The sequence below is a fragment of the Chenopodium quinoa genome, unplaced genomic scaffold, assembly GCF_001683475.1.
Source record: "Chenopodium quinoa cultivar QQ74 unplaced genomic scaffold, ASM168347v1, whole genome shotgun sequence".
Classification (NCBI taxonomy): Eukaryota; Viridiplantae; Streptophyta; class Magnoliopsida; order Caryophyllales; family Amaranthaceae; genus Chenopodium; species Chenopodium quinoa.
The window spans coordinates 5,051,804-5,063,270 of record NW_018743212.1 but is presented as its reverse complement, the minus strand read 5'-3'; the positions used below and the strand labels follow the sequence as shown (position 1 = coordinate 5,063,270).

Genomic DNA, 11,467 nt, shown 5'->3' with positions numbered 1-11,467 from the left:
ATAATATTAAAATAAAATTAAAAAAATCAATCACTCGAAAATAATCTTTGCAGATATAACTATTTATGTGAACATTACAGTTTGTGTAAACTCATGATTTACAATGCTTTTACAGGTTATAATTTATAAAACACCCAACTTTAACTTTCTTAGAAATGTGATTTTAGAATAGATGTTTCTTACAAGACCATATGAACCGCTAATTAAATTTTTCCCTGCAAAATTTTCGATCCTGCAAGCTACATCAACTTTCCAGCCGAACACGAAACAATGATTTACAGTACTTTCTCAGGTATTAATGTACAGCAGCTATATAGCTGAATGATATTATGCAACAGCAACAGCAACGGCAACGGCAACAGCAACAGCAACAGCAGAAACTCCAAAAAATTGTGACACCTATTCATGTAATTCATCTCCCTACCGCTTCTCTGACAAGGGGAAATCGATCAGCCCACCGGGAATAACCTGTGATCGTGTTCAGAAGTGCTGTAAATGATATGCTCAATACAGTGCAGAAGACCTAAAAGTAGTACTAGTACTTGCTGAAAGTGTCCACAAAATATTGTCTACTGGTCTACCAAAGATTAAAAGATATGCTTCATGCCTTCATCATCAACTAGAATTCCAAGGAAGAACAGAAAAAAATAATAATAAAAAGATAAAAATACATTCAGTGAACTGAAATTTAATTACACCGACTTTATATCACACAATCTCAACTTGGATATCAGAGATTCAGAGAAGTTGAACAAACCTGCAGCTATTATCTGATGAAGATCCACATCCGAATTTGCATTGTTACAGTTTTTCTGTGACAAATTTTTTAGAACGAACAATTTTTTAGAAGGATCTCAAACTCTCATGAAAAGCCAAGAAAATATTAAGCGGAGAAAAGTATGTGCATAAGGAAATTACGAGTAATGTTTCACTAATTAAGATACAAACAAATGATTTCATATCTACTAGTGAACTCATCCCCTGATTAATTTGCAGCAACAAAGATTAATCCCACCAGGAAACAAGCAGAATCTTATACGCCATATTCCATGCAAGGATTTATGAGATTGTTATTCAGACAAAAGCATAGACATTATGGGTTTGCTATAGGAGCTACATAATATCTGATGAATTACAGTATATCTGAAAGGAGACCTTAAAATTTTTTAAGGAACTCTCAAAGTAAGATGCCATTTCTTTCCTCGTCCCAACCAAAACAGTTTCACTATGTTGACTGCAAAAGGGTGCATTTCTCAACGCCAGTGTAAAATACATACGCGGAGGAAGCTTGGTATTATACTTCTCTTAAACTTTTATCCCAATTTATCTAAAGAGGCTTTCACTCTGGATGGGTTGAATATCTAGCTATCTACTGCCTTACTCCTATAGTAGCAGCAAAGCTGTCTAGATCAGACATTTAAATCGAAATGCTAACACCATTTACTACATAGTATATAAAAGCACACTGACAGCATAACGAGTCAGTCACAACTAATCCAATATAATACAAACCCAAATAGAAAACACTGATTTTTGAAATAATTTTGTTGGATTCTACCAAGCAAGAACAACAATGTAGATTCTCAAATGTTGCATGTCTCAACATAAAATGCATGTGATTGAACAAAATACAACTTTTACCTGTGCACATACAACCAAGCTTCTTGCAATGAGCTGAGACAATTTATGTAAAATGCTTATATCAATCCCTGGATATGTCAGCAGGGCCTTCTCTGATGTGTTGTCAAAAATAAGTGAACATATGCTTGACGCCATCATGATGTAAGTTGAGTCACTTGTTCCCTCTGGCCATTACAGAAACAATAGCCTTGTATAAGAAAACACATAGCTTAATAGAAATTTTGTATGACTTGTATCTATTTTATCTTTCATATTGATGGATCCAGAGGCACCAGATCCGGTCAGTAAAATACCCCACTCTCCAATAAGAGTATAAGACAATTGAAAGATAGGAAAATTAAAAGTAGTGGACAACAATTTTTGGGTATTATTGGTTCCTGGAGTGTTCATGTCTGGCATTAACATATTAATAACGGCAATTCAAACAGCCCTTCCCAGTAACTTGTCATTTTGAGGTCACCATACCTCACTTTGTGGGGTCATATCACTGATATGGATTGGGCTTCAAACACTTGTTAAAGTGAGATTATTTTATATAAAGTTCAAGTTTGACTTAAATCAGGTATACAGGTCTAATTAAGTCTATTTTTGTCTGTGTGTGTGTACGTGTGCTGGTTCCTGTGTGTGTGTGTACGTGTGCTGGTTCCAGTCAACTTAGACACAGGTCAGAATAATGTTGGGTCAGGATGAGGTTCAGGTCAGGTCAATGTTAAACTGGATTCTTGTGAATGTAGGGGAGGGTGGGAAAGGTAAAAAGAAATTGTCGTGTGCAGAGGACAAAACATTAAGATGCAGAACAAGTATTACTAGATTAAGCTTAATATCCTTTGCCTTTGTTATGCAAGTTCATCAAATGTATGGAAAGAGCAAACTTTAGGTGTTTTTAGATATACAGATTTTTCAAAGGCAATATGAGAATCTGACATCCAAAAAAGGTACCTGTCCAATAAGTCAATGCCTTCAAGACTTGGACAAACACAGCTTCATCCAGCTGAACTTTGATGTGTTCCCTCTAAGGAAAGCAAGGACAAAATCAAAACCACAAATAACTGAATAAGTACCATTTAATGCAAGATAACCAAGGGAAAAGAAACAATATTGCTAGTGGCATTACCTTCAACAAGAAATTTATAACTGTATCACATATTAACAATACAGAATCACTATTTTCACTGAGACGGGAATCTTTACTCATTAGATGTACGAAATACTCCATAACCTGGCCAGGAACCAAAAAAATTAAGATGCAAGGAAGCCAAAATCAATGAACAAATACGAATATTGTATACTCCAAAATAAAGTAGAAATTGTATTGCCAATTTTACTCATGCATTGCTACCATAAGTTCACTAAGTGGGTTAGGACCATAGAAAGTTCCCACAATATTCAAGGACGTTCCTTCATTATTGAAACTTTAAGATAGCTAGAAATTACCTTTCCCCCCATTTTGTCACTTGTGTGTTCAGATAGTGATAATGCTGGAAACCAATAAAGGAAGCAACAAATGTGATAACCAAATGAGCATTTAGAGAAATGAAACATCAATTGGCGTTCCAAATATTATACTCACATCAGAATTTAAAGAAGAGGTGCATCAAAATAAAATAAGCAAGCAATCTGGGAAAAAATGAACAGCTTCACATTCTGGTAGAATACGAGCTTTTCCACCAAGAATGCAGTTGCTGGAAGCATAGGACACAGAAATTGTTGCATATACTCTGTAATTATACAGGATAATCAGAATAAAAACTGATTGAATAATCCCGAGACATTAATGACTGAGGCATAAAGCGAGGGTTCTCTTTAGCCCCCTTTTATTTTCTTTTGGTAAGTTATTGCTACTTTACTACTGTATATGGGAGCGGCCGAGTGGGAGCAACAAAAAAGAAAGACAATTTCCCATATTATCCATTCTAAAATCAAGCAATAATTAAATTCTATTACCTTTACAAAAAAAAATTGCATCAAGACACATTTGTATTTACTAAACAATTAGCTGGTCATATGCATTATAATAATGAGGGAAGAAACTTACAGCTTTGTAAGCTCCAGAGGAAGCCAGCATTTTGACTCCTTCAGTTGTCATTGTTGCTTGGCAGATCATGGGAAGCAAGAAGCTTCTAGAAAGAAAAGGACTGCCACAGAAAAATATATCAAACATGCTATTCAAACTCAAATAAATTTTATTGACTTCGAAAATGTACACTGTATTCAAAACTTACCTGAACTCATTTTCTCCTTCAATTGACAGCAAATAAGCTAGAAGCTCCTCGACCTTCTCTTTGCTTGCAAGGGGAGCCTCTGCCAAGTAACTGAAACAAAAGTATATCAGAAGCAACCTCAAAGGGGACAGATCTCCTATTTTGAAGCTGACGAAATAGAAAAGAGGAAAAATAGGCACACCTTCCAACAAGTCGTACAGAAGCAAGAAGATCATCTCCCTTCTTTTGACCGTGGTCCTTCACAGCATTAAGATTAAGTTTAATATTGTGAATCTTTTAATTGCATTTAATAACACCACATAATTACCTTTGCATCCTTAAGATATTCAAGGACTACTTCAACCGTCTCATTAAGTCCAGAAATGACCTTTGTGAATGTGCCTTCACTAATAATACTCTCTGCGGTTGCAGAAAAATCGTCAGTGTCATTTATCAATCAATTTAGTGACTTGTGTCAGTCAAATGGAAAAAATTCAATCCATCACACAGATACACGTATAATCATTCGGCACTAACTATTAAGGTAGGAAGAACTCCACATTCTAGCCAAGCAGAAAGTACTACTTATATTTGGACAACTAAAAGAAGAATATGCAAACAAAAAATTCCACGAATATGGGTAATACTACAATATATAATAATCTTCAACTCTCACATTCAACAGACAAGAAGTTGTTGGAGGAGGGGGGGGTGTGGGGGTGAAGACAGCATAAAAAATTATAAATGTGAAAAGCAAGAAAGAGTTTTCCATGACCTTCAGCAGTAAAGGCTTCTAACAACAGCATCAAGGCAATAACAATAATCAGAATGTTCATTGTAGAGCAAATGTTTACAATCTTATTTAAACTGGTCTCCCAGCCAGAAACTTTAAGATAGCTGATGCCCCAAGAGGTATAAACCTTTATGCATATGTATCTTTTATATAATTTAAGAGTCAATTCACCACAACACTCCAAACCCCCAACTCTCAATTCTCATGCATTATCCCCCCCCCCCCCCCTTATTCCAAATTAACATGAAATAAAAATCCATAACTTCCTTTCCCAAAATAAAAAAATAAAAAAAATTCTATAACTACCACTTATACTATTTTTTTTCCTAAATGTACATATATCCCGTGCATTAACACGGGTACATTCTAGTTCAAAGAATTCAACCATGGATGAAGAAAATTATAACAAACGTGATCCAGAGACTGAGATGATTACATTTTTCAAAATGAGATTAAATCATTAAATTACCGCTACTTTATCTCCCTTTAGGCATAATTTGTAAGGAACCATTTTCAAGATTAGTGTACTGGTGTGGAGCTGAGGATCACACTCCAATATCGCCAAGACCTCTGGTTAATTTATTTTCTGATTTAAAGTTTCCAAGTCTCATGTCGTATCCAAATGACCAAATGTTGAAGGGTTCATGCAGATGCTCTGAGATGTAAGGAAGGAAGGAAAAAAAAAAAAAAAACATTTTTACTCTTAAAAGCAAAGAAAATGTTGAAACAGCATTACCTTCATCTTCACTAAGATTTGAGATGAGTTTAATAATATTTTCAACCAACGAAAACACAATGGCCAAGTTACGTCTCTTTAAAAGGAATGCTTCGGGATTTGATGAAGCTGCTTCATATTTTAAGTATGCCAGCTCATTAAGCAAAACAGCAATCTCAACCCGTGCTGACTCTAGAACAAGTAACAAGCACCTGAGAAATAAAGAAGAAGAAAGAGGAACTATAAATTTAAAACTTCAGTAGTGTAAACGAGTTGAAATGGATGACTGAAAACCAGAAATTCACATGTTACCAACCTTTCAGATTGAAAGGACTTATTCAAATCCGGGACATCCAACTGGACAATCAGCCACCCTTCTCCCAGCATAGCTAGCATTGCCTCAGCCACAATAAGAGCCTGAATCTTTTGCTCCGCAGCTGCAAGGAGAGACAACGGAAATCAGCCTTAAGATTTTAAGCTTAAATTGGAGCAAGGCTAATAAAAAGGCAGGATAGCTTATAGCAACAATGGAAGGCAGTCTAACAAGTGCAAGACTTTCCCTTTGATCCTTCAAAAAAAGGATTTAAGTCCAACATTCTTTGAAAAGAGGCATCATAGACCCTCTATAACCCAAGCATGACACAGCTCTTGCTCAATATATGCAGTAGAGTAAGCCATGAGCTAGAAAAATAATTAATTTAGCACAAGGAAGATGTAAATAGAAAAAGGATTTGGCAGTCTTTTTCTCAAGCTTGTTTATGTATGTTTAAGATATTTCTAAAGCTATGATCATGAAGTTAGCTTTCCACAAATAAAGCAGACAATTAAATGGAAAAAAAGATTCATGAAAAGCAGATATTACAATAGCATAAACATACCAACACGATTCTGTAAAATATCCATTATTCCAGCACGCACATAAGCAGACCATTTATTATCCGACATGGCTCTGAGTGCATTTTTCAGAGGAACCTAAAATATTTCAAAAGTATCATAGAGGTTTTCAGAGTCATGAATACATCAATACGAAAAATCTGAACGAGATCAAATCGACCATCATGTTCATAACCATAAACAATAAAAAAAAAAAAAAAAACCTACAGTTCGCAACAGGCTACACAAATAACTTCTTTTTTTTTGGTTTATTGACAAGTATTAATACAATATACTGTGACAGACAGTATGTGAGCATGAGGGAGTCACCCAGAGAGCCATGTCCACTAGGAGGGGACCTTCTAGCCATGAGGTTGGAGGTTCAATCCACGCTAGGGACAATTTGGGGAAGGGTTTTCCTTATCTTTCCTCTCACTCTCCTAAGTTGTCTAGCCCACTAACCTAGGCTGAGTTGACCCGTGAGGGGTTCCGGCCCGATAGGGTCCTTCATCTTACCTACCAAAAAAAAAGTACAAGGCAAAGGACAAAGCTCATATTTTTGAAGGCTTGAGCTATGATGGAGCAACTTGTCTTCAAAATCAAGAAGCATTAAGTATCGCTCATAACCTATTAATTTACTTGAAGACTAGAGAAAAGAATATAAAACCTTGACGAAGGGAAGGTATACCATCAAAAATCCATTAGTTTCATTCTTTCTAAGCGTCCCACAAAAAATGCCAACAAAATTTTCCACACTTTAACAGGCCAAGCTTGCTTCAACATATTTTCCAAGCTATACAAGTATCTTTCCTGAAACTACATTGAACCCGATTCATCCCAAACAAGGCTAGAGATAGATGCAGAAGGGAAAGAACACAAGGACATAAGGGTAAAAGATGATAAACCGACTTCCTCCTTGAGACCAACTACAATGGCTTGTATTGTAAAAATAATAAAAACACAATTCATCACAGACAAAGCTAGAGATAGCTGCAGAAGGGAAAGAACACAAGGACATAAGGGTAAAAGATGATTAACAGACTTCCTCCTAGAGACAAACTACAATGGCTTGTATTGTGAAAATTCCTCCTCTTAAGAAATTCCACCATTAGGATCTTCTCTATGACAACTGCCAAAGTAGCAAAGCAAGCTTTAGGAGAAGCTAAACTGAAAGTTTTTTAAAGTTCCACTCACTTTCCGTTTCACGGTGTTTCACAAAGTTTGACTCACTTTCACTTTATTTTATTTTTGGTAAACCTTTTTACAACCTTACTCCACTTACCCCACACTATCTACACCTTTCCACTCACACTCTTACTTAATTCACCATTTTCTTACACCCACTCATTATTTCCAAAAATTCCTAGAAACAAAAGTCTATAGTAAGTCAAACTTTTGGGAATGAAAGGAGAGTATATATAAGTTTTGCAATATATCATGATGGCGATACTTGTCCCAAAATATTTTATTTGCACAATTTACAATTAATTTTGTGTACGACACTAATCCATACATAAAGCCAGTCTTATACACCCCTTGTCCTATAAATTATAGAAGAGACCAAAATTCTGGCAAAGTTCATAGTATATAATTTTAATTCAAATCCTTTTTGTCCATTATATAATAAAAGCTTTTCTATCTGTCACGACAGAAGACCTTTATTACTAGCTTCATCTCCAAGCTATAATATAAAACCTTAATGCATCATTAGGGCTTCTGTGGATTTTCAATTTTGTTCGTGGCCTTGCCGTATAAAGAATGATCAAATTCCAAGCCACTTTAAGAGTTTGAATAGAGTTTACTTAGAAGCATCATAAGGAGTTTGAACATACCGAATGATCCGATGAAAGGATAACACAAAGAAGCTGGAGCAAGTCAAATTTCAGAGCATTTTGAAACAGAGCAAACTGCCTAGCTATGGGTACAACCTGAAAAATAAGGATTCAGTCAGAAACTTCATAATTTCTTGATGAACAAGCAAAAGTAGAGATGCAGGAGCATGTTTGAGAGTTGCTGGAGACAAGATCAGATATAGTTTTGCAAAAAATAAAATTGGGGGAAATATTTAAGCTGAAAGCATGATACAGCTTCATAAACTTTGTCATAGGGGGAAATATTTTCTAACTTTTATATCTAAAACTTTTGTTGCTCAGTCATCCAAAAAATATGAGGGTTGATTATTATTCATTTCCAAATTCTTGATCTTAGCACAATAACAAAATGGAGCTGTCTCATGTAATTGACATCTTTGAGAGTTAATTAATGAATATTGGTTTTCTGTCTCAAGTTTGAACTTTTTTAGTCACTTTCAACTGTCTTGGCATATATTAGTAACTTCCTAGCCACATTACAAATTAATTCTAACAAATGAGTGGCATCAGGATGGATTGTAGCGATCAGTTTTCTATGAATGTCAACCTTTGCTTAGTGCTTCTATGATAGATCCATATCCTTTATCTTAGTTAAAGGTAAACACAAAAACCAATTAATAGGATTTTTTCCTTGATATTCAGCTCAAGTCAGTTGAGAAACAGTTTTACTAAATATGATTTACCCGTCCCAATGAGTAGAAATACACATCAAGTAGATAGTGTGTTACAGATTAGCTCACCATAGTTGCCAACTCTGGTAAATGTCTGCTTATAATGACATCCACAGAAACTTTACTTAAGATGAGTTGGAGAAGTCTCAAGGAAAGTTCCAAGACCTGAGAGCCTGCAAATAGAGTCCAGTAGTCCACAAATCACTAAATAAAATGAAGGAGGTATGCATATTCAAACATCTCAACAAGAAAAGAAATCCCACACAAGATACTTGTCAGCAAACCATTTGCTAAAGATCTCAGAACAAAGAAGACAAAAAAAGTCATAAGTAAACTACAAGAGGATGACAGAACTATTTTGTTTTCATACCATCTGGAAGCGAAGGCAAGTGAATAGAAATCAACCTCAGGCCTCCAGACTCATATAGCGTAGCAACTCCCTTGTCAGAAACTGATGAAGTGAGAAACAGTATTTCATAGCATTCTTCCAAAATAGAAGAAGATGACCTGCATTTGAAATGTAAAAGCTACTAAGTATGGCCATTTGACTAAGGGCCAACGACAACAACTTCTAGACCTCAAAGCAAAGGCTAGAGTATAGATACATAATACAAGAAAACCAGCTAACTAAAAATGCGCAGATTTGACAATAATCTAATAAAAATAGCTTTAACAAAAAAGTATTACTCTTTCTCCATGATTTCCAGGATTAAGGGTATCTTTGATACCATATCTTCAGATGCCGCTATTTCCGGAACACGGCAAAATGCTGCAAGAACTGTGATGCATAGGTGCAGATAAGCATCACGATTGTCACTTCCGCTATCGGCTATATTACCTTTACCCACACCTAACAGAAATGCATAATAGATTGCGATAAAAAAGGATCTCTAACTTTTGTTTTATTAAGTTAATTGATCGTGCAGGAAAGGAAAAACTAAAAAAATTGCCAAACAAAAATCACAGAAAAAAGAAATTGGGGGCATAACTGCTAAAGAAACAAGAAAGTTTAACACATAGTTGATATTATTTTAAGTTAATTTTGCATATAAAAGAAATATATGTCTAAAGAAAAGAAAAGAATTTTAAAACTTAGCTGCTTGTGTGCTACACTGCCAACAATATTACTCAGTGCTACCTGCAGAGCCAAAACCAACCCCTAAATTCCACACTCCGCTTGTCTCTCTACTCTCTACGTCTCTTATCCTAATGCTGAAAATCATGTAAGGTGAAATAAATCAATCTAACCTTAACAACAACAGTTGGAATCCCCCATATCCTCTGATTCTACCACCTTAATTAAGCATTCATCTTTAACAATGCTAAAATCCCCATAAATTATTCCAAATATTAAACTCACCATTGAATATAGCAAGCCTAATTTAGTCACAAACACGTACATATACACGATACTTTAATCCATGACGGAAAACACTCTTGCAAAATTAATAAACCATAGTAACCCTCTATTAAGACAAACCTAATATTAACGCGATAACAAGGAGCTTAACCTATACCAGTAAATCGTAATCCACAAGTAAGTCGGTTTACTACAGAGTGGAATCAAAAACATTACAGCACTGCTTCCTTAATAATCCTAGCCAAATTCTTCACCATATAGTTATTGCAATAGCCATTTTCTCAGTATTTATGGCAGCAATTGTATCTCAATTTCATAATTTTTTTTATTAAATTAAGCATCTTAAATATAAGGAATATCCAAATTAACACACTCAATTCGAATACTGCTTGAACATGATATATAAAACAAATAAAATTTGGTAAATTTATGAAAAAAAAAAAAAAAAACACTAAGGAATGAATTAAAAATGAGTTACCAGTTCGTAAAAGGCGGTGGAGGAATCGAACACCAATAGCATCATACACCTTAACAATGGAATGTTGGTCATTCTTGTCACAACACCGTGTGACTAACAGTAAGCCGGCGAGACGTTTCTCGTCGGTTTCGCCTCTTAATAGCTTCAAACAATCCTCTAGCATCGGCACCCGAGTTTGCTGCTCCTCTTTCCTCTCTTTCTCTACTACTTCCTGCAACTCCCAAATTCAAGTTGAATATAATTTACAAGAATAACAGCAAAAATTGTAATAGCAATGTGATTGAAAGTAGAAAATACCATGAAATTAGAAAATTATGCGTCAATTAATTGAAATTGATATTGAGAAGGAGAAGCCACTGTAGTCTATTCCTCAGTTCCTCTGTCGGGACTCTCTAGAAAAAAGGAGAGTTTGTAAAGCGAGCCGTAGTTTGTCAATCTTTTTGGCCACCTCAGTTTTCTGCCAACATACGCGATGACTCAGCGGATGCGAGGCAGACATGTAACCAAACGAAATATAACTCCGCGACCTAAGAACATTGACGCCGTATGCAACCTTAGGTTTGAGTTGGTGAATTACTAAACATCGCCTACAAATTACCAATTAAATTCCACACATTTTCATTGAATTGACAATATTGCCCTTGACCTAAAAAAAAACACTCTCTCATCACCCCAATAAAAAAAATCTGTGCCACTTTCATTCTACGTTTTTTAAAAAAAAAAAAAATCAAAGTCCGGCAATGTCGAGGCGGCAAGGCAAGGAATTGGCGGCGGCGGCGACGGAGGGAAGGAGGTCTCACGGTGGCAAGGTTGGTTTTTTTCCGTTAAAAAAAAAAAAAAAAAAAAAAAAAAAAAAAAAAAAAA

General features: G+C 35.4%; 1 protein-coding gene across 3 annotated transcripts; it reads right to left on the bottom strand.

Annotated features, from left to right (window-relative positions):
* Nucleotides 1-30: 30 nt before the first annotated feature.
* On the bottom strand, nt 31-11,298 carry LOC110734511 (neurochondrin-like). 3 transcript variants are annotated; one of them, XM_021914674.1, is made up of 18 exons: nt 10,901-11,296; nt 10,604-10,814; nt 9,453-9,615; nt 9,136-9,272; nt 8,835-8,938; nt 8,056-8,151; nt 6,229-6,322; nt 5,667-5,787; nt 5,372-5,562; nt 4,171-4,262; nt 4,045-4,100; nt 3,864-3,953; nt 3,677-3,776; nt 2,756-2,860; nt 2,581-2,653; nt 1,642-1,805; nt 758-812; nt 31-468 (listed from the first exon to the last, which is right to left on the bottom strand). In XM_021914674.1, exons 1-18 carry the CDS (start codon nt 10,901-10,903, stop codon nt 413-415), a joined length of 1,911 nt encoding a protein of 636 aa, XP_021770366.1. In that variant the 5' UTR covers nt 10,904-11,296; the 3' UTR covers nt 31-412. The 3 variants fall into 3 exon arrangements, 2 of the variants coding, with proteins under 2 accessions (XP_021770366.1, XP_021770367.1); XM_021914675.1 differs by lacking the exon at nt 10,901-11,296 and having other exon boundaries at nt 9,453-9,977; nt 10,604-10,737; XR_002513830.1 differs by lacking the exons at nt 31-468; nt 758-812; nt 1,642-1,805 and adding an exon at nt 3,076-3,119 and having other exon boundaries at nt 10,901-11,298.
* Nucleotides 11,299-11,467: the final 169 nt, after the last annotated feature.

Excerpts from the sequence above, each read along its gene's own strand:
- LOC110734511 (XM_021914674.1), bottom strand. Across the intron at positions 9,273-9,452 it reads CTGGAAATCATGGAGAAAGA|GTCATCTTCTTCTATTTTGG; the intron begins GTAATACTTTTT and ends TTTCAAATGCAG. Across the intron at positions 8,152-8,834 it reads TACCAGAGTTGGCAACTATG|GTTGTACCCATAGCTAGGCA; the intron begins GTGAGCTAATCT and ends CTTATTTTTCAG.